Consider the following 19,101-nt stretch of genomic DNA (forward strand, 5'->3'; position numbering starts at 1 on the left):
ATAAATAATGATAAAGTTGAGGAATGCTCATCAAACACTTATTTGGAACATCCCACAGGTGTGCAGGATAATTGGAAACAGGTGGGTGCAATGATTGGGTATAAAAACAGCTTCCCAAAAAATGCTCAGTCTTTTGCAAGAAAGGATGGGGCAAAGTACACCCCTTTGTCCACAACTGCGTGAGCAAATAGTCAAACAGTTTAAGAACAATGTTTTTCAAAATGCAATTGCAAGAAATTTAGGGATTTCAACATCTACGGTCCATAATATCATCAAAAGTTTCAGGGAATCTGGAGAAATCACTCCACGTAAGCGGCATGGCCGGAAACCAACACTGAATGACCGTGACCTTTGATCCCTCAGACGGCACTGTATCAAAAACCATCATCAATCTCTAAAGGATATCACCACATGGGCTCAGGAACACTTCAGAAAACCACTGTCGCTAAATACAGTTTGTCGCTACATTTCTAAGTGCAAGTTAAATAGAATACAATAGAATACAATAGAAAGTACTTTATTGATCCCTGAGGGAAATTCAGTACCACAGTTCGCTCACAAAAAACAATAATAATAATAAATAATATATGACGTATATTATATATATAATATATGAATAATATCAATATATTCTACATTCAAGTGCAGTCAAGAAGGAACAAACGCATTATACAGTCTGATAGCTGTCGGTATGAAGGACCTCATGTGTCGTTCCATGTTACATTTTGGGAGTCTGAGCCTTCCACTGAACGTGCTCATTCTCTCCGCAAGGTCCGAGTGTAGTGGGTGGGAGGTGTTGTCCATAATGGCTGGAAGTTTTGCTAGACTTCTCCTCTCTGACACCATCGCCAGAGAGTCCAGCTCCACCCCCACCATGTTACTGCCCTTCTCTACCAACTTGTCCAGTCTGTTTGCGTCCCTCACTCTCAGCCCGCTGCCCCAGCAAGCCACGGCATACAAGAAAGCGCTCGCCACCACCGACTCGTAGAACATCTTCAACAACTTTGTACTGACGTTGAAGGATCCTAGCCTCCTGAGGAAGTATAGGCGGCTCCGTCCCCTTCTTGTAGAGCTTAAAGCTCTACTATGCAAAGCGAAAGCCATTTATCAACAACATCCAAAAACGCAGCCGGCTTCTCTGGGCCCGAGATCATATAAGATGGACTGATGCAAAGTGGAAAAGTGTTCTGTGGTCTGACGAGTCCACATTTCAAATTGATTTTAAAAATATTCGACATCGTGTCATCCGGACCAAAAGGGAAGCGAACAATCCAGACTGTTATTGACGCAAAGTTCAAAGCCAGCATCTGTGATGGTATGGGGGTGCATTAGTCCCCAGGGCATTGGAAACTTACACATCTGTGAAGGCACCATTAATGTTGAAAGGTACATACAGGTTTTGGAACAACATATGCTGCCATCTAAGCGCCGTCTTTTTCATGGACGCCCCTGCTTATTTCAGCAAGACAATGCCAAGCCACATTCAGCACTAATACAACAGCGTGGCTTTGTAAAAAAAGAGTGTGGGTACTTTCCTGGCCCGCCTGCAGTCCAGACCTGTCTCTCATCGAAAATGTGTGGCGCATTATGAAGTGAAAAATAGACAGCGAAGACCCGGAACTGTTGAACGACTGAAGCTCTACATAAAAGAAGAATTGGAAAGAATTCCACTTTCAAAGCTTCAACAATTAGTTTCCTCATTTACCAAACGTTTACTGAGTGTTGTTAAAAGAAAAGGTGGTGTAACACAGTGGTGAACATGCCCTTTCCTAACTACTTTGACACATGTTGCAGCCGTGAAATTCTAAGTTAATTACTATTTGCAAAAAAAAAAAGCTTATGAGTTTGAACATCAAATATCATGTGTTTGTAGTGCATTCAATTGAATATGGGTTGAAAAGGATTTGCAAATCATTGTATTCCGTTTATATTTACATCTAACACAATTTTCCAACTGCGATGAGGTGGCGACTTGTCCAGGGTGTACCCCGCCTTCTGCCCCGATTGTAGGCACCAGCACCCCCCACAACCCCAAAGGGAATAAGCGGGAGGAAAAGGATGGATGGACAATTCCCCAACTCATATGGAAGCCGGGTTTGAATGAAGGGCAAGCTGATGTCCAGGCAGTGGATTCAAGAGAGTCTCGACACAGCTCGGCACCAGCAACACAGTACATGTGTATACTGTATATATAAACATATATGTATGTATATATATATATATATATATATATGTATATATATATATATATATATATATATATATATATATATATATATATATATATATATATATATATATATATATATATATATATAATGAAAGAGAAAACAAAATGGTAAATGGGTTGTACTTGTATAGCGCTTTTCTACCCCTTTTCAAGGAGCCCAAAGCGCTTTGACAGTAGTTCTACATTCACCCATTCACACACACATTCACACACTGATGGCGGGAGCTGCCATGCAAGGCGCTCACCAGGGCCCATCAGGAGCAAGGGTGAAGTGTCTTGCTCAAGGACACAAAGGACATGACTAGGATGGTAGAAGATGGGGATTGAACCAGTAACCCTCAGATTGCCACTCTACCAACTTCGCCACACCGTCCCCGAAAGTATTAAATGATGGCAGAAGTGTTGCAGCAGTGCCTGCTGTTGATGAGAAGTGGCATCGACAGTAAGTGCTCAGAATTGTGAATGTTTTTGCACTGTTGACTTTTTCATGAATCTTGCCTGTTTATATTTTGTGTCCTTCGCTAATTGTTATCAACCAAAAGTGTATCTGAGAGCGATATTTTGGAGGACAAAAATGCACTTTTACCATGCTATACTTGCGATTGTTGATGTGTTATTTAGAGTTTGAGTTGCAGGTAATACTATTTCTCATGCCAAATTGTCAATAAAACTTGATACTGCTTCATCAACCGCATGGTTTGAAGCAGCCATCTTGGATATGCCAGGACACTGTAATACAAGGAATCCATGATACATACGCCCGATGTCAGTTATCAGTGTGGAGCTAAATTTTACCACATGAAGTTGTAGACCGTCATATATATATATATATATATATATATATATATATGTGTGTATATATATATATACACATATATATATATATATATATATATTATATATATATAATATATATATATACATATATATATATATATATATATATATATATATGGCAGGCAAATTTTTCTATATACGTATATACAAATGTGTGTTTATACATATATATATATTTTTTTTGTTTGCATATACATATATATATATATATATATATATATAAATATAAAGTTTGTAGTGCTTTGTGGGTCTTTGGTCAGACTCTGTTGTAACTTCAAGTGTGTGTGTGTGTGTGTGTGTGTGTGTGTGTGTGTGCGTGCCCATACCGCCATAGGCCACGGTGCCTTGTGGGTCCGTGGTCAGACTCTGTTGCAACTTCTTCTTTTTCTCATCAGTGACATCCAAACCAAGGAAGGAGAGAGCCTGCAACAGACCAACAGATCCTTACATTCCTTTGCAACCTGTCCAGGTGAAATGCAGATATTCAGCTTGTGTATCCAACAAAGAAAAAGCCACCTGTCTTCTGACTTGAAGGGGCTCAAACTTGAAGGGGCTCAACTCCAAGTTCCTCAGGTATGACAGAACTTGGGACTTGATCTCCTAGGGAGAGCCTCACCACCTTACGTGGGATCATTTCTCCATCTTGTCACGAGCCAAAGCTCATCACAAAAGGCCGGGGGTCGGCAACCCGCATGCGCCCTTAGTGGCTCCCTGGAGCTTTTTCAAAAATGGAATAAGATGGGGTAAAATATATTTGTTGTTTTAATAATGTTTCTGGAGGAGGACAAACATATCACCAACCTTCCTAATTGTTAGACAGCACACTGTTTATTATGTTTGTGTTTAAGCTTCACTGATGAGAGTATTTGGCCAACGATGTTTTGTCCTACTATTTTCGGCGGTCCTTGAACTCACCCTAGTTTATTTACATCAGGGGCGCTCACACTTTTTCTGCAGGCGAGCTACTTTTCAATTGACCAAGTCGAGGAGATCTACCTCATTCCTATTTATAATTTGTATTTATTTATTTAGGAAAGAGACATTTTTGTTAACAAGTTAATGGTGTTTAATGATAATACAAGCATGTTTAACACACATAGATTCCTTTCTTTCATGAAGACAAGAATATAAGTTGGTGTATTTGATTCTGATGACTTGCATTGATTGGAATTAGACAGTGGTGCTGATAACATCCGCATTTTCAAATGGAGGAAAAAAAAAGTCTTCCTTTCTGTCCAATACCACATAAAAGTGGTTGGATTTGGCATCTCATTTGTCAAATTTGCATACTCGTTTTTAAACACTTTGTTATGAGAGTAGCATATGTGTGTGGCCCTTTAATGTCTGGCAGCAGGTGAGTGACGTCAGTGAGAGTGCGGGTGGGCAAGCAAGTGAGAAAGCGGTCGCTGAGGGCGGGGGAGAACTACATTGGCATCAAACTCCGTAGCTTGCTAGCTTGTGCACGCTAGCTTTCTGAGACTCTTATTTTGTTAGCACAGGCAGGATGAAACAGGTCTTTTATGGTGAAGACAGGAACTGTGCAGTCGGTCTTTAGAGTTTTGACAGTAGGTACGGAGTCTCTAGAAATAAAATGTGTTTCTCTGTGTCCGCCCTGTTAGTGATTTTTTTCTTAAATATGAGCTTGCAGCAGCCAGCGTCATCTCACAAGATCCTTGGGTGCCGAGAATGTCAAACAACTGACGAAAGTGAAGTCTTGGTATGATTGATGATTGCTCATTTTTATGTATATTTTTTAATGCCTGGCTTGAGATCGACTGACACACCCTCCGAGATCGACCAGTCGATCGCGATCGACGTAATGGGCACCCCTGATTTACATGTACAAATTTCTCCGTCACTGCCACAGATAAACATTGCCACTCCTTACTTGTCTCCTTTTTTTCACCAAACCTTTTATGCCGTGCGTAAATCCACAAAGGTGAACTTTGTTGATGTTATTGACTTGTGTGGAGTGCTAATTATCCATGCTAACATGTTATTTGGGCTAGCTGTGTGTACATATTGCATCATTATGCCTCGTTTGTAGGTATATTTCAGCACATTTAAATTCCTTAATTTCCTCTGTTATTTAATTTATATTTGCATGTCTCATGACACATTATCTGTATGTAATATTGGCTGCATTTCTGATTGTGTGCCATGTTGTTCCAGACCACATCAAAGATTACCGAGCTTGGAAAGATTGTTATGAATCCATTAGAATTTATTGCCAATTCCTTTAACTTGGGCACATAACTTTGGCAGTTTCTAGCCAGTCATTTCCAGGAGTTATCTCACCCTCCTTCATATTAACACTTACTTTTAAACTTTTTGCGGCTCCAGACAGATTTGTTTTTTGTATTTTTCGCCCAATATGTTGGGTTGCTGACCCCTGCCATAGGTGAAGGCAGGACCCATAAATGTAGAGCTTTGCCTTCCGGCACGACACCCTCTAAACTACAACAGACCAATGCAGAGTCCGCACCAAGACATTCCGGAGGAAAACCTGCTACAGAAGACTTGCGACCCTGTATTGGAATGGTGGTTCACCATTCAGCAGCAGTGATCCTATACACACAGCCAAGATATCAAAGGAGTGTCTTTTGGACAAAGTGTGTGAATGTCTGGAAGTGGTGCGGAGAATGCTTATATTTTTTTTATATACTTTGATGCTTTAGTGTATCTTCGTATTTTGTGATCATGCTATTGGTACTTTTCCACTCTGGAGATGTTCGTGCGGCCGCTATACTTCCGTTATATGTTGTTGATTTCCATATTTGGTCCTGGAGCGTCCAGTGTCTTGCACAAACATGATCAATCGCTCATCAAAAGGGAGGTTTGATTCAGTTCCGTTCCATGAAGGACACGGTCCTTCTTCTTATCAGCAGGTGCATACCTCTCTGGGGGGTGGGGGGGGGGGTTGGCTGCCTTGTCACTATAAGAGACTTCTTTTGTCATACTTTTAGACCTCTCTTGGCGATGCTATGGTTGCGTTGTAAGGACTGGTCTCCTAAAGCTTTGTAAAACTTGCTTAAGTACTATACTCAAGTACTATCTCAGTGGTTCTTTTTACTCAACATATGTCATCCAAAAGAACTTGGGAGTGTGTTTTATTCCCAGAGAGGAAGACTGGTCAAGCGCAACAGCGGCCTGTCAGATATTTGATGAATTGTATTTTGACTTTTACTTCAACCTGATGGAGCTGGAGAGGTGTTGCTGCGTGAAACTGCCCAAAGACTATAATTGAAGCCAAAGGTGCATCAATAAAGTACCAAGCAAAGGCTGTAAATACTTACGTTTTTCTTAGTTTTTTTTCATTGGTAAACCGTCCAAAGTGTTGGAGCGGGAACTAGACACGACAACAACGATCACAGAGTGCTGAGACATGCAGACAGACAACAAGGTAGGAGTGAAAGTGGAGAGCCGTGAGAGAAAAGAGCTGACACCACGTGGTGCAAAATACCAAAGTAATAGAACAGGCAGAGTCAGATTGCAAAATCAATAATTCAATGAGACGGGCCCTCGGGGCTGAGGGTGAAAACCAAGCCGCAGAAGTCTTCATTCTTTTTTCTTCGTCAGAAGGAGGAAACAAATGTGAATCCATGAGATGAGGACTTAACACCAGACCTATCAAGCGATTAAAATGTGCAATATCACAATATTCAAGGTTGAGATTAATCGAATGGGGGTGGGGTTATGGTAACAACACAAGAGCAGAGAATTGTGCTGACATTATTATTGTTCAATTGGAATAACTGAATCAGGAGAGCAAAGGAGTACTTGGTACTTACAACCTACAGATTTAACTCTTTCAAAGATGGGATAATTGACGTCATAGGAGTTGAAAGCTTCATGAACAGGTAACAGTAATGTCCTCGCAAGGTCTTAAGTGACAAAGAACACCAGGTGAATGTGGCGTGATAACACCAACTCCTCCAGAGAACACCAGTCCAAGAACAGTTGAATGATCATTCCAGGAACAAGACTTTAGTCTCCGCAAAGTTCAAATGATTGAAGTCACTTTTCAACCTTCATAAAGTATTTCCATAACATTTGGGATGACACAAGTAGGTGAATGACATCTGTGTCCTGGCCTGAGGGCTGTCACTGGCACTTACTGACTATGAGGAGGGGTGCAGGAATCCTGCCACAAAAAAATCTACCATTCGTAAAAAAGAAGGAAGTTGACGTGAATGCCTAAAAGAAGAAGAAGAAAGCCTACGTGCAATTACTGGCCGAAGCTCCAAAACACCCAAAGAAACAAAATTTTGTCTAAATGAAAACAGAAAAAAAGAAAAAGGACAGTCAGGATCAACATTGTCCCGGGTTTTACTCGCTGGCGTGAGCTCAAAGATGAGGAGGGATTTCAGATCGATGCTGCCTTCCCAGTGGGCACCCGTCCATAGTTCAACGTCGAGGTGAGGTTGAAATTACGTTGCGACGTCACTCAACCATATCCCAACCAAATCACAACCAACTGACCCCACCACACCATATGTTGCAAATCTGTTTTGTTTTCATCATTGGGGGACATCGTCTTTTCAACATCATTTCAACGTGTACAATTCAACTTGCCAAACATTCTGCGCGCATCGGCCATTTGCGACAGTTTTCAACGAAACCCCTGCTTGATGGCAGCGTGAACTAAAAGCCAAGCTTGTGCGCACGCGTGCTGAAGTATTTCCTTTCCAGTCCAGCAAGCAAGACTAAGAGCGAAGATTTGAATTGGAAATCGAACTATTTCACTGCAAAGAAAACCATCGACGTCCATAAAGATTCAGGTTTGTACTTTGAGATAATACTGGTTATTTATATCGATATAATTTTGGCCCTTTCACAAGAGGGTTGCAGGAAAATGTTTATTTTGACTGTATAAACTGGACCTGAGCAAACTTTTTTTTTCTCCCCAAGCAGACAACAATTTTTTTCCCCACCTGCCCAAAAGCAAACAATTGTTTTTCCAGGCTAACACAAAACAAACTATTTTTTTCTTGGTTCTGTACCCATTGTCTTTTACAGCCGTGCCAGTCACTGTATTAATTTACTTCCTCTTGATTTTGATCTTCAAAACACCCGTCTGGATGGCAGTTAGGTTTTTCTGGCTCATTTTAATGTTTATTTAAAATGTTGCCAGTTTATTTTAAGTACAGGTACTTTTTTAATTAGTTTGACTTGTTAGCAAGGCTTTGTCTCAAAAGGCAAGTCCACGGGTCGCCCATAAAAGGATCCATGTAATATTAAATGCTCTTATCTTTACTTATTTTTTTATTTTACTGATAAGGCCAGTACTGCTTTTACAAGAGCTTTTGTCAAGTATTGAAACTTCCAAATGGTTTCACTGTTGACCTGTTGGCCAACATGTATACTAAAATATATGACAATAAAATATCCAGACAGATTTTGTTGAAAGATATTTTATGATTGACAATAAAAGACTGCACGGAGCGCAGAAATTTTTGGGGGGTACAAAGTTTTTTCTCTTGGCAGAAGAAGGCAACCAACTTTCTTTTTTGCAGAGCTTACCGGAGCAAACTTTTTTTTAATATATATACGTCAGGAGAACAAACTATTTATTTTTCAGTTTTTGCTAAACAATCTATTTTTTTCCCCCCAAAAACATACCCTCCCCCACGTTTCATCTGGTCCGCCCCTAAGTCTACGTACATGTACCACTACCGGTAATTGAAAAGCAGAACGTTAATGCAAGGCAATGTACCAATGATTTCAGTTTATGCATATGGAACGACACAGTACAATTGCTATGATACATATGATACCAAAAAGGATAATTTTTTGATAAAACTGTTCTTCCATGTGCAGAAATTGGAGACAGTGGAGGAACTACTCGACCTTGACGAGTTGATAAAAACTCAACCAAGCAAGAAAGATTTGCTGGTAAGTAATTATAACATTATAATTATGTAGCTGTTTTTACATCGGAAATATTATTGTATTTAGATAGAAATTTCAGGTTATGAAATCGTGTAGATAAAACACGTGTAAATAAAACAGGCCCTATACTTGAATGTATATGTATGTGTTTGCCAGCCCCTTCCCCCGGTGTATGCTAAACACATTCTCTTGTATATTTGCAGACAGCCAGGCTCTCAAAGATTGGTGGATATGACTTAAAGAGCTGTTTAAGCACCATCATGGACAGGTATTTTCCTCTTTCTCTTTATATATATTAAAAATAGGCGATGTAAGACCCAAATTCTAATCTATGAGTGCTATATCGGGAATTATAATAATGCAAAATTCTGTACTTTTTGGCCTGCATGTATGACTTGCGTGTTCAATTTCAGGCTCATGACAAATCAATTAATGTCTAATCTGAACATGATTGGGGAGAGGGGGAAAAAAATAGCTTTGCCGAGACGAAACTGCTCGATTTAGTCACAGGTGAGTTTGTGTGTGTGTTTGATAATTACATTAACTTGATTGGGGTAAATCACATGCACCCTTAATTAATTTGTATTCTTTTTGCCTGTTTACAGCTAGTGTCTTGGATACCCAGAAGGGGACCGAAACGATGGTCCATGATGCCATAAAAAATAAACTGGAATATGCCCCTGGATGGAAGGGAGGAATAGGATGGGCATCACAGGCTAAATAAATAATTATATCGATTGACATTCTCCATTTTCTTTGTACTTAATTTTAATTTTGCATTAACAGGATTCAGCCTGGAGCTATATATGCACTATGTTTTGTTGTCTTTAACTATATTTATATATTGGTTGATATTACGTTGATAATTGGTTGGTTGATCTTAGGTTGAAACTGAAGGTTGAATCAACGTTGAAACATTGACGTAGATTCTACGTCGGTATTTAAACGTTGATCCAACTTTCATTTTCAACCCAAATCCAACGTTATTTCAACACGGGAAAGTAACATTGTTTCAATGTTGATTAAACGTCTCTGTTAGGTAGAAACTGAAAGTTGAATCAACGTTGAAACATTGACGTTGATTCAACGTCGGTATTTAAACGTTGATCCAACTTTCATTTTCAACCCAAATCCAACGTTATTTCAACACGGGAAAGTAACGTTGTTTCAACGTTGATTAAACGTCTCTTAGGTAGAAACTGAAAGTTGAATCAACGTTGAAACATTGACGTTGATCCAACGTCTGTATTTAAACGTTGATCCAACTTTCATTTTCAACCCAAATCGAACGTTGTTTCAACACGGGAAAGTAACGTTGTTTCAACGTTAATTAAACGTCTCTGTGACCACTGGGTTGGCTCTATTCCTGCTAAAGTAGTGTTAAGAGTTAAGAGTTAAAATACCAATGATTGTCACACACACACTAGGTGTGGTGAAATTTGTCCTCTGCATTTGACCTATCCCCTTGATCACCCCCTGGGAAGTGAGGGGAGCAGTGGGGAGCAGCGGTGCCACGCCCGGGAATCATTTTGGGTAACCCCCAATTCCAACCCTTGATGCTGAGTGCCAAGCAGGGAGTCAATGGGTCCCATTTTTATACTCTTTGGTATGACTAAGCCAGGGTTTGAACTCACAATCTACCGTTCTCAGGGCGGACACTCTAACCCAGGGGTCACCAACGCAGTGCCCGCGGGCACCAGGTAGCCCGTAAGGACCAGATGAGTAGCCCGCTGGCCTGTTCTAAAAATAGCTCAAATAGCAGCACTTACCGGTGAGCTGCCTCTATTTTTTTAATTTTATTTATTTATTAGCAAGCTGGTCTCGCTTTGCTCGACATTTTCAATTCTAAGAGAGACAAAACTCAAATAGAATTTGAAAATCCAATAAAATATTTTAAAGACTTGGTCTTCACTTGTTTAAATAAATAAATTATTTTTTTTACTTTGCTTCTTATAACTTTCAGAAAGACAATTTAAGAGAAAAAATACAACCTTAAAAAAGATTTTAGGATTTTTAAACACGTATACCTTTTTACCTTTTAAATTCCTTCCTCTTCTTTTCTTACAATTTAAATCAATGTTCAAGTAAATTTATTTTTTTTATTGTAAAGAATTATAAATAAAATTTAATTTAATTCTTCATTTTAGCTTCTGTTTTTTCGACGAATAATATTTGTGAAATAATTCTTCAAACTTATTATGATTGAAATTCAAAAAAATTATTCTGGCAAATCTAGAAAATCTGTAGAATGTAATTTAAATCTTATTTCAAAGTCTTTTAAATTTATTTAAAAATTTTTGTTCTGGAAAATTTAGAAGAGAAATAATGATTTGTCTTTGTTAGAAATATAGCTTGGTCCAATTTGTTATATATTGTAACAAAGTGCTGATTGGATTTTAGCGTATTTAAAACATGTCATCAAAATTCTAAAATTAATCTTAATCAGGAAAAATTACTAATGATGTTCCATAAATTATTTTTTTAATTTTTTTCATAAAGATTCGAATTAGCTAGTTTTTGTCTTCTTTTTTTCGGTTGAATTTTGAATTTTAAAGAGTCGAAATTGAAGATAAACTGTTTCAAAATTTAACAAAAAATGTTTTTCCTGTTTTCTCCTCTTTTAAACCGTTCAATTAAGTGTTTTTTCATCATTTATTCTCTACAAATGTACGACGGAATGACACAGAAATACCCATTTTTTATATATATAGATTTATTTATTAAAGGTAAATTGAGTTTCTGGCAATTTATTTAAGTGTGTATCAAACTGGCAGCCCTTCGCATAAGTACCCAAGAAGTAGCTCTTGGTTTCAAAAAGGTTGGTGACCCCTGCTCTAACCACTAGGCCACTGAGTAGGTGGAAACTCACCCAGTAGTGGGTGACTTTCCATGCTTAAATCAAAATGATAATGCTAATGTTAGCTATCAGAATTTCGCGTGGTAGCAGTAAATAGCCACCAGCCTGATAGTTTGCAGTTCCACACTACTTTCTTCAAAATAACTGTTTCCTTCCTTCGGATCTGCATCCGCCCCGATACATTCCTGGTAGTAGCATCATGTTTGTAGAACAATCCAAGATCACTTTTTGATAGTGTCTGCTATTTAACATCAGCATGGAGACTAATATTTGTGACAATATTACATCATATCAGTTTGACACGCTAGTGCTCATGGGAAATGTGGTCTTCTTCTGGCAAATTACTACCGCTTTGGTCCACCGGCCCCGCCTAAATCAATCAAAACTGAAAGTTCTTAATTTGGGTTAGGGGTTATTAATTTGGGGTACAAAGGGGACCTATCATGCAAAACAAACTTTTCTACTGCTTATGTACCTGCTAATGTGTATTGGGATCAGTGTGAGGGTTAGTAAGTCCAGAAAATCTGAAGTCTAACCTTCAGGCTTCTCCTATATATATATATATATATATATATATATATATATATATATATATATATATATATATATATATATATATATATATATACATTTTTTTTTTTGTGCTTACCGACCTTGAAGCTATTTTTTTTTTGTACATGGTTTGATGATAAGTGTGACCAGTAGATGGCAGTCACACATAAGAGATATGACTAGGTGCAATTTTAAGTGCACAAAGTAGGTGTGTCTATTTCTTCCAGATGTAAAATACATTTTAATCCCATGAAATGTGTTTTCATAGTTAGCGCCTCCTAGGCACCTGTGCTACAACACTTTGCACCATTCGCACAGGTATCTAGGGGGCGCTAACTATGTGTCACCATAACACTTTGCACCATTCACATAGATGCCTAGAGGGCGCTCTCTATGTGTCACCACAACACTTTGCACCATTCACCCAGATGCCTAGAGGGCGCTAACTATGTGTTACCACAATACTTTGCACCATTCATACAGATGCCTAGGGGGCGCTAACTACATGTCACCACAACACTTTGCACCATTCACACAGATGCCTAGAGGGCGCTAACTATGCGTTACCACAACACTTTGCACCATTCATACAGATGCCTTGGGGGCGCTAACTATGTGTCACCACAACACTTTGCACCATTCACACAGATGCCTAGAGGACGCTAACTATGTGTCAGTACAACACTTTGCACCATTCACACAGATACCTAGAGGGTGCTAACTATGTTACACACTTTATCATGGCTTCTCCTACGTAATTACCTACGTACGCAAACCCAAAGCTTTGGGTTTTAGCTAATAATACCAGTTTGGTTAGCGTACATTAGCTGTCACGTGACTGCAAATTGTAAAAAATGTTACATCAACTTTGCAATTGTAGGAAAATATAAACAGTTGTCAAACTAATTTAACATAACTTTTGTCATTTTTACATGAAAAAACGTGACTGTGAAGAAGTTGCAAACAGACAAATGTCAGGGTCTGCAAGTCAGCACACTGGGCAGACTTCCCCCACACAACACAAAGATGCTGCTTCTCCTGAGGCACATTTCAATGCTTTCTCTTTCCAATCCTATCCTAATTCTTCATTTCCTTCCTCTCCCAGCCTGCTAACTACTATTGGGATTAGATTTGTCCACTTGGTAGTGACTCACCAGATGTAACCTGTCTGACTTGAGACGGATGTCGGGGTCCAGCGTGATCTTGGCTTTAGATCTCTGCTGGAGCCAACCTGGACAGAAGTGAAAGTTAAAATGATCCATGTTATTAACATAATGAGAGTGCGGAAATACGACCACATCACACCGGTTCTCAAATCCCTTCACTGGCTTCTTGTTCTACTCAGGATTGAATACAAAGTCTCCCTACAAACTCACAAGTGCCTCCATGGAAAGGCCCCTCTCTACCTCAAAGAACTGCTCACCCCCAAATCCTCCACACAACACCTCCGCTCCGGACAGGCTAACCTCCTCCAACCTCAGAGGACAAAGCTCCGAACCATGGGAGACCGGGCTTTCTGCTCCGCCACTCCTAGTCTGTGGAATGCTTTCCCTGACCACCTGAGGGCACCACAGACTGTGGATGCTTTTAAAAAAGGTTTCAAACCCCTTTTTTTTAATAAAGCCTTTTGATAGATGTATGTGTGCTAGTTCTAGCTATTAGGTTGTTACAGTTTTTATTTAACTTGACTATTTATTTTACTCATTGGGGGCAGCTATTTGTTGTTCTAAAGCACTTTGAGATTGTGTGTTTGATGTAAAGTACTTTTACAAATAAAATATATTATTATTATTATTATCATGAATGTTTTTGTCTTCCCGTAGTATCGTCCATGATATTTAAATTAATGTTTTGGTCTTCTTTTAATATCTTCCATATTATTCACATGAATGTTTTGGTCATCTTTTAGTATCTTACATGTTATTAAAATGTATCTCATTAGTTGTATTTTAGAAAAATATACATCAATGTCTATGTGTTTTACCTGCATTTTACTTTAAAGCAGAATAGTATCCTTATGTAAGACAAGAACACATACAGTTTTCTTTTTTTCTACAAGTCTTAAAATATGGCAAGTAAGAAGTGGCTAACAATGTAGCTAATGTGGTGACCTGAATATTAACAAATATTAGTGAATCAGAACCAGAACTACTTTATTAATCCCCAAAATTCAGATTTTCAGCACAATCCCATTCAAGATCAGAAAAACATTGCAGGGAGACAGAACATTTTCTACCATTTGTCCCTTGCAGGGTCGCGCAGGGACCATTCGGACCATGGTGCATTCAGACAAGTCGCCACCTCATCGCAGGGCCAACACAGATAGACGGATTCACACTCACATTCAACATTAAAGAAAATACATTTAAAGAGCAGAGCTGATGAAACCAGCTACTACTACACAGCTACAAAAGTAAAACTACAACAACAAAGAAACATTTACACTGTGGTGGCCTCCGCGGTTTTCCATGCCATTGTCTGCTAGGGTGGAGGGAGCATGGCCAGAGACAGGAGCAGACCCAACAAAGCAACGAAGAGAGCCGACTCCACTCTCGGCCGCCCCCTAACTCTCAGCCAGGGTCCAGTCCGCATGGATGAGCGAGGATGTCTGATACCTACTCATTCAGCCAAGACACTGTAAAGCTTGTCCAGCTCCGCAGCTCTGTCTCTTCATCCACATCTCCTCCAGTCTCTCCAAACTCTGCACCCCTGTCTCTTCATCCACATCTCCTCGAGTCTCTCCAAACTCTGCAGCCCTGTCTCTTCATCCGCATTTCCTCCAGTGCCTCCAAAGTCTGCACCCTGTCTCTTCATCCACATCTCCTCCAGTCTCTCCAAACTCTGCAACCCTGTCTGTTCATCAACATCTCCTCCAGTCTCTCCAAACTCTGCAGCCCTGTATCTTCTTCCACATCTCCTCCAGTCTCTCCAAACTCTGCACTCCTGTCCCTTCATCCACATCTCCCCCAGTCTCTCCAAAATCTGCACCCTTCTCTTCATCCACATCTCCTCCAGTCTCTCCAAACTCTGCACCGGTCTCTTCATCCACATCTCCTTCCAGTCTCTCCAAACTCTGCACCCCTGTCTTTTTATCCACATATTCTCCACTCTCTCCAAACTCTGCAGCCCTTTCTTCATCCGCATCTCCTCCAGTTTCTCCAAACTCTGCTGCCCTGTCTCTTCATCTGCATTTCCTCAAGTGCCTCCAAATTCTGCAGCCCTGTCTTTATCCACATCTCCTCGAGTCTCTCCAAACTCTGCTGCCCTGTCTCTTCATCCACATCTCTTCCAGTCTTTCCAAACAGACTCTGGTGTGGCAGAGACCTAGCAGCTGGTCTCAATGGCCAAAAGGCTCCCAGGAGGCAGATCCAGAAGTTCACAAAAAAGCACTGCAGAAATCAGGAAAGTGGCACCCCTTGTCACACAGTCCCAGAGGGTTCCAAACCAAAAGGCAAAAAAAAAAACACATGAAAACAAGAGGGAAACATCAGGAACACGAAAGGATGACACAAGAGCACAGAGCTCCTGCCACCAGCAGCCACTATATGACATACATACTTACATCATGTATATATTACATGTTATTATAAATGTTACTACATGACATATATACTTACATCATGTATATATTACATGTTATTATAAATGTTACTACATGACATATACGGTACACCTATATCAAGTATATATTACATTTTATTATAAATGTCACTACATGACATATATATTTACATCATGTATATATTACATGTTATTGTGAATGTTACCACATGACATATGTACTTACATCATGTATATAATATGATGAATGTTACTACATTACATATATACTTACATCATGTATATATTGCATGTTATTATGAATGTTACTACATGACATATATACTTACATCATGTATATACTAAATTTTATTATGCACGTTACTAAATACTATATCTATTCTTACAGTGTGTATATACAACCTTGATGGATGTTTTATAAGCGAAATAGAGCAAGCCACATTGCCTCCATTGTTAGCTGACTCTTGTTAGCGTTTATTTATGATTTAGAATGTATAAAAAAGAAAAACTTGTTTGTCTTAATAAGGATTGTGAACGCAAAATAAAAAAAACGTTTTAAAACCATTGGATCTGGGTTCTTGTGGGTCATGGCAGAAACCTGAAACATGGTCATCCGGTGGACAGACGTCAGGAGAAGAGGAAGCCACGGAGGACGGCTCCTCTGCACAGATCTGCAAAGGAATGTAACACTTGTAACTCATTGCAAGACGTTTCAACTAAAAAAGAGTTCAGTTTTTTCTTAGTTTATCAATCACACTTTCTAATCATTGCAGGAGACGTCAACCATGCAGACCTGAAGGTTTATATTACGGCTGAAAAGTCTGTGTTCCATATCGTTCCATATTGATAATTATTGCTATTTTTCATGAGTAAGAAGCAGAGAAACAAATATCTAACCTTTTTATTTGAAAATTAACTTCAGTTGTGCTCTATAGGGTGAGCGTGGCTGAGGTGGTGTAGTATTAGTGGTCTTGGTGAGGTGGATAATTACTGCCAAAAGTTATACCTCGACAAAAATGTTTTTTTTTTACTTGACAATAGTTGGTTGTGAGTAAAAAACATTTTTTGTGTTTTCGGGGTGTTTTGGCAGTATTCCCACGCGATACTATCTTTAAAAGCTTTCCACTTGTACTTCATCTTTTCCTTTCTTCTTGAAAATGGAGAGAGATGGGTTAGTTGGCTTCTCCTCGACAAACTCTTTGAATTAAATTCAAGTGTGATTCTTCACACAAACACCAACAGATGCGTCTTCAATTTAGCTTGCGAGAAGTCATGCGTCTCATAAGGAATTTGCCGTTTTCCAATACATTTTAAATATCTGACAAGCTACAACCGTGTTGCCGTTTTGTGGACAAAGTGAGTAAATCAGGTCAATGACCCCAAATTGTCATTTGAATTGAACACAGCACAGCATTTACTTATTTGACCCAATCTAAACAATCTTCCCTAGTCATGGCGCACATAAAAATGCAAACAAAACAAAAACCCAACAAACATGGTGACGCATAACACCACCTACTCACTGAACTTTGTGGATATTATTAAAAAAATCTGAATTACAACCATTGAATTCTATTACAATGCATGTGTAAGGAACTTGCATGCCTGCAGTTTTTGAGACCCCAAGATGCAGGAACCAGCAGACGATGAGAAGGTAAGATGAGTTTTATTACTCAAAACAGAGAGGGAAAAGAAGCAGTCTTGCATGTAAGCGTTCCAAATATAAGGCGTTCTTCGAGCACTGAGGAATGCTTGAGACAAGGCATAAATAGGATACATGTTGATCGGCCACAGGTGTGGACCAACTGCCAATCAACAGCAGGTGAGTGAACGAACAGTGCTCAGCGGAACAAGCAGGAAGTGGAAACCAAAATAAAAGCACTGATAGGAAGTAAATAAAAAAACAAGGAAAACTGTCTCTCTACACTTATCCACATTTGGCACATTTTAGGTGCTTGATATTTCCAAATGATTACAAAACTTTAAGGACGTCGTCACGGAAGTAAATAACGTAGGAGTCCAACTTTCACATACTCCTAATATCCACAAATATTAAATATGTATCCATAATAATAATATGAAATGTGCACATTTATATGCATATGTATATACATATATATATATATATATATATATATATACATATATATATATACATATATATATGTATATATATATACATATATATATATACATATATGTATGTATATGTATATATATATATATACACATAGACACCTATATACATACATACACATAAATATATACAAACCTATATACGTATATACACATATATACATATATGTATGTCTATATATATATATATGTATATATATATATATATATATATATATATATATATATATATATATATATATATATATATATATATATATATATATATATATATATATATATATATATATAAATATATACACACACATGTATATACATACACATGATATGGGCATCTCTATCAACTATATGATTTGCCTGAGAAGCTGTGTGTATATATATATATACACACACACACATTATATATATATGTTTATATATATACATATATCTATATACACATACTGTATATATATATATATATAAGCTACTTTACATGCAGTCAGCCAAAAACCTTACACCTGTGCTTTATTAGTAGAGCCACGCCGACAAATGTGAGCCTACCTCAGGCGATCGTATGTGGACTTTTAGGCGTCCAGAGTTGCAGTTGTTGCTGGCTGCTCGCTGGACACCATTGTGGAGAGACGTGCTGCTTGGGAAAAGTCCTTTACCAGGTATGAAAGCAATCTCCACCGTGTTTTCCTGACTGGAAACAGAAGAGGTGAAATGAACAACAACTGATTGGAATCCAGGATCCACCCACCTGGATTTGGCTTTGTTCAGCATACTTCTGGCCTCCTCGTGGGTGACACCTATCAGAGACTCTTTGCTTATAGCAATCAGCTGATCTCCAGGCCTTAAACGTCCATCCTATACAACCAAGACAAACATACAAATGGCCCTGATACGTCATTAATACATCATCTTCTTTTCCAATACTTCTATAACTGATAACAGTAGTTCATATGGTCCTTTCAAAATTAAATTTGCAGCCCTGAAATATTGTTGTTATTTTCTTTTTGATGTCCCGTTCTCTACCATTTGACCAATTAGAAAG

General features: G+C 38.7%; 1 protein-coding gene and 1 long non-coding RNA gene across 3 annotated transcripts in view; one reads left to right on the plus strand and one right to left on the minus strand.

Annotated features, from left to right (window-relative positions):
• si:dkeyp-72e1.9 (syntaxin-binding protein 4) overlaps window positions 1–19,101 on the minus strand; it is a 220,597-nt gene that overhangs the window by 36,740 nt on the left and 164,756 nt on the right. For both annotated transcript variants that reach the window (XM_061905997.1, XM_061905998.1), the window contains 5 exons: window positions 18,808–18,914; window positions 18,609–18,750; window positions 16,528–16,600; window positions 13,523–13,599; window positions 3,394–3,490 (listed from right to left, as the gene is read on the minus strand). In XM_061905997.1, coding sequence (XP_061761981.1) covers window positions 3,394–3,490; window positions 13,523–13,599; window positions 16,528–16,600; window positions 18,609–18,750; window positions 18,808–18,914 — 496 coding nt within the window. The remainder of the gene's footprint in view (window positions 1–3,393; window positions 3,491–13,522; window positions 13,600–16,527; window positions 16,601–18,608; window positions 18,751–18,807; window positions 18,915–19,101) is intronic.
• Window positions 7,741–9,299, plus strand: LOC133556258 (uncharacterized). The gene is made up of 3 exons (XR_009807483.1): window positions 7,741–7,848; window positions 8,888–8,962; window positions 9,163–9,299. It is a non-coding gene; the product is annotated as an uncharacterized LOC133556258 (long non-coding RNA).

Source organism: Nerophis ophidion, linkage group LG07 (assembly GCF_033978795.1).
Source record: "Nerophis ophidion isolate RoL-2023_Sa linkage group LG07, RoL_Noph_v1.0, whole genome shotgun sequence".
Lineage (NCBI taxonomy): Eukaryota > Metazoa > Chordata > Actinopteri > Syngnathiformes > Syngnathidae > Nerophis > Nerophis ophidion.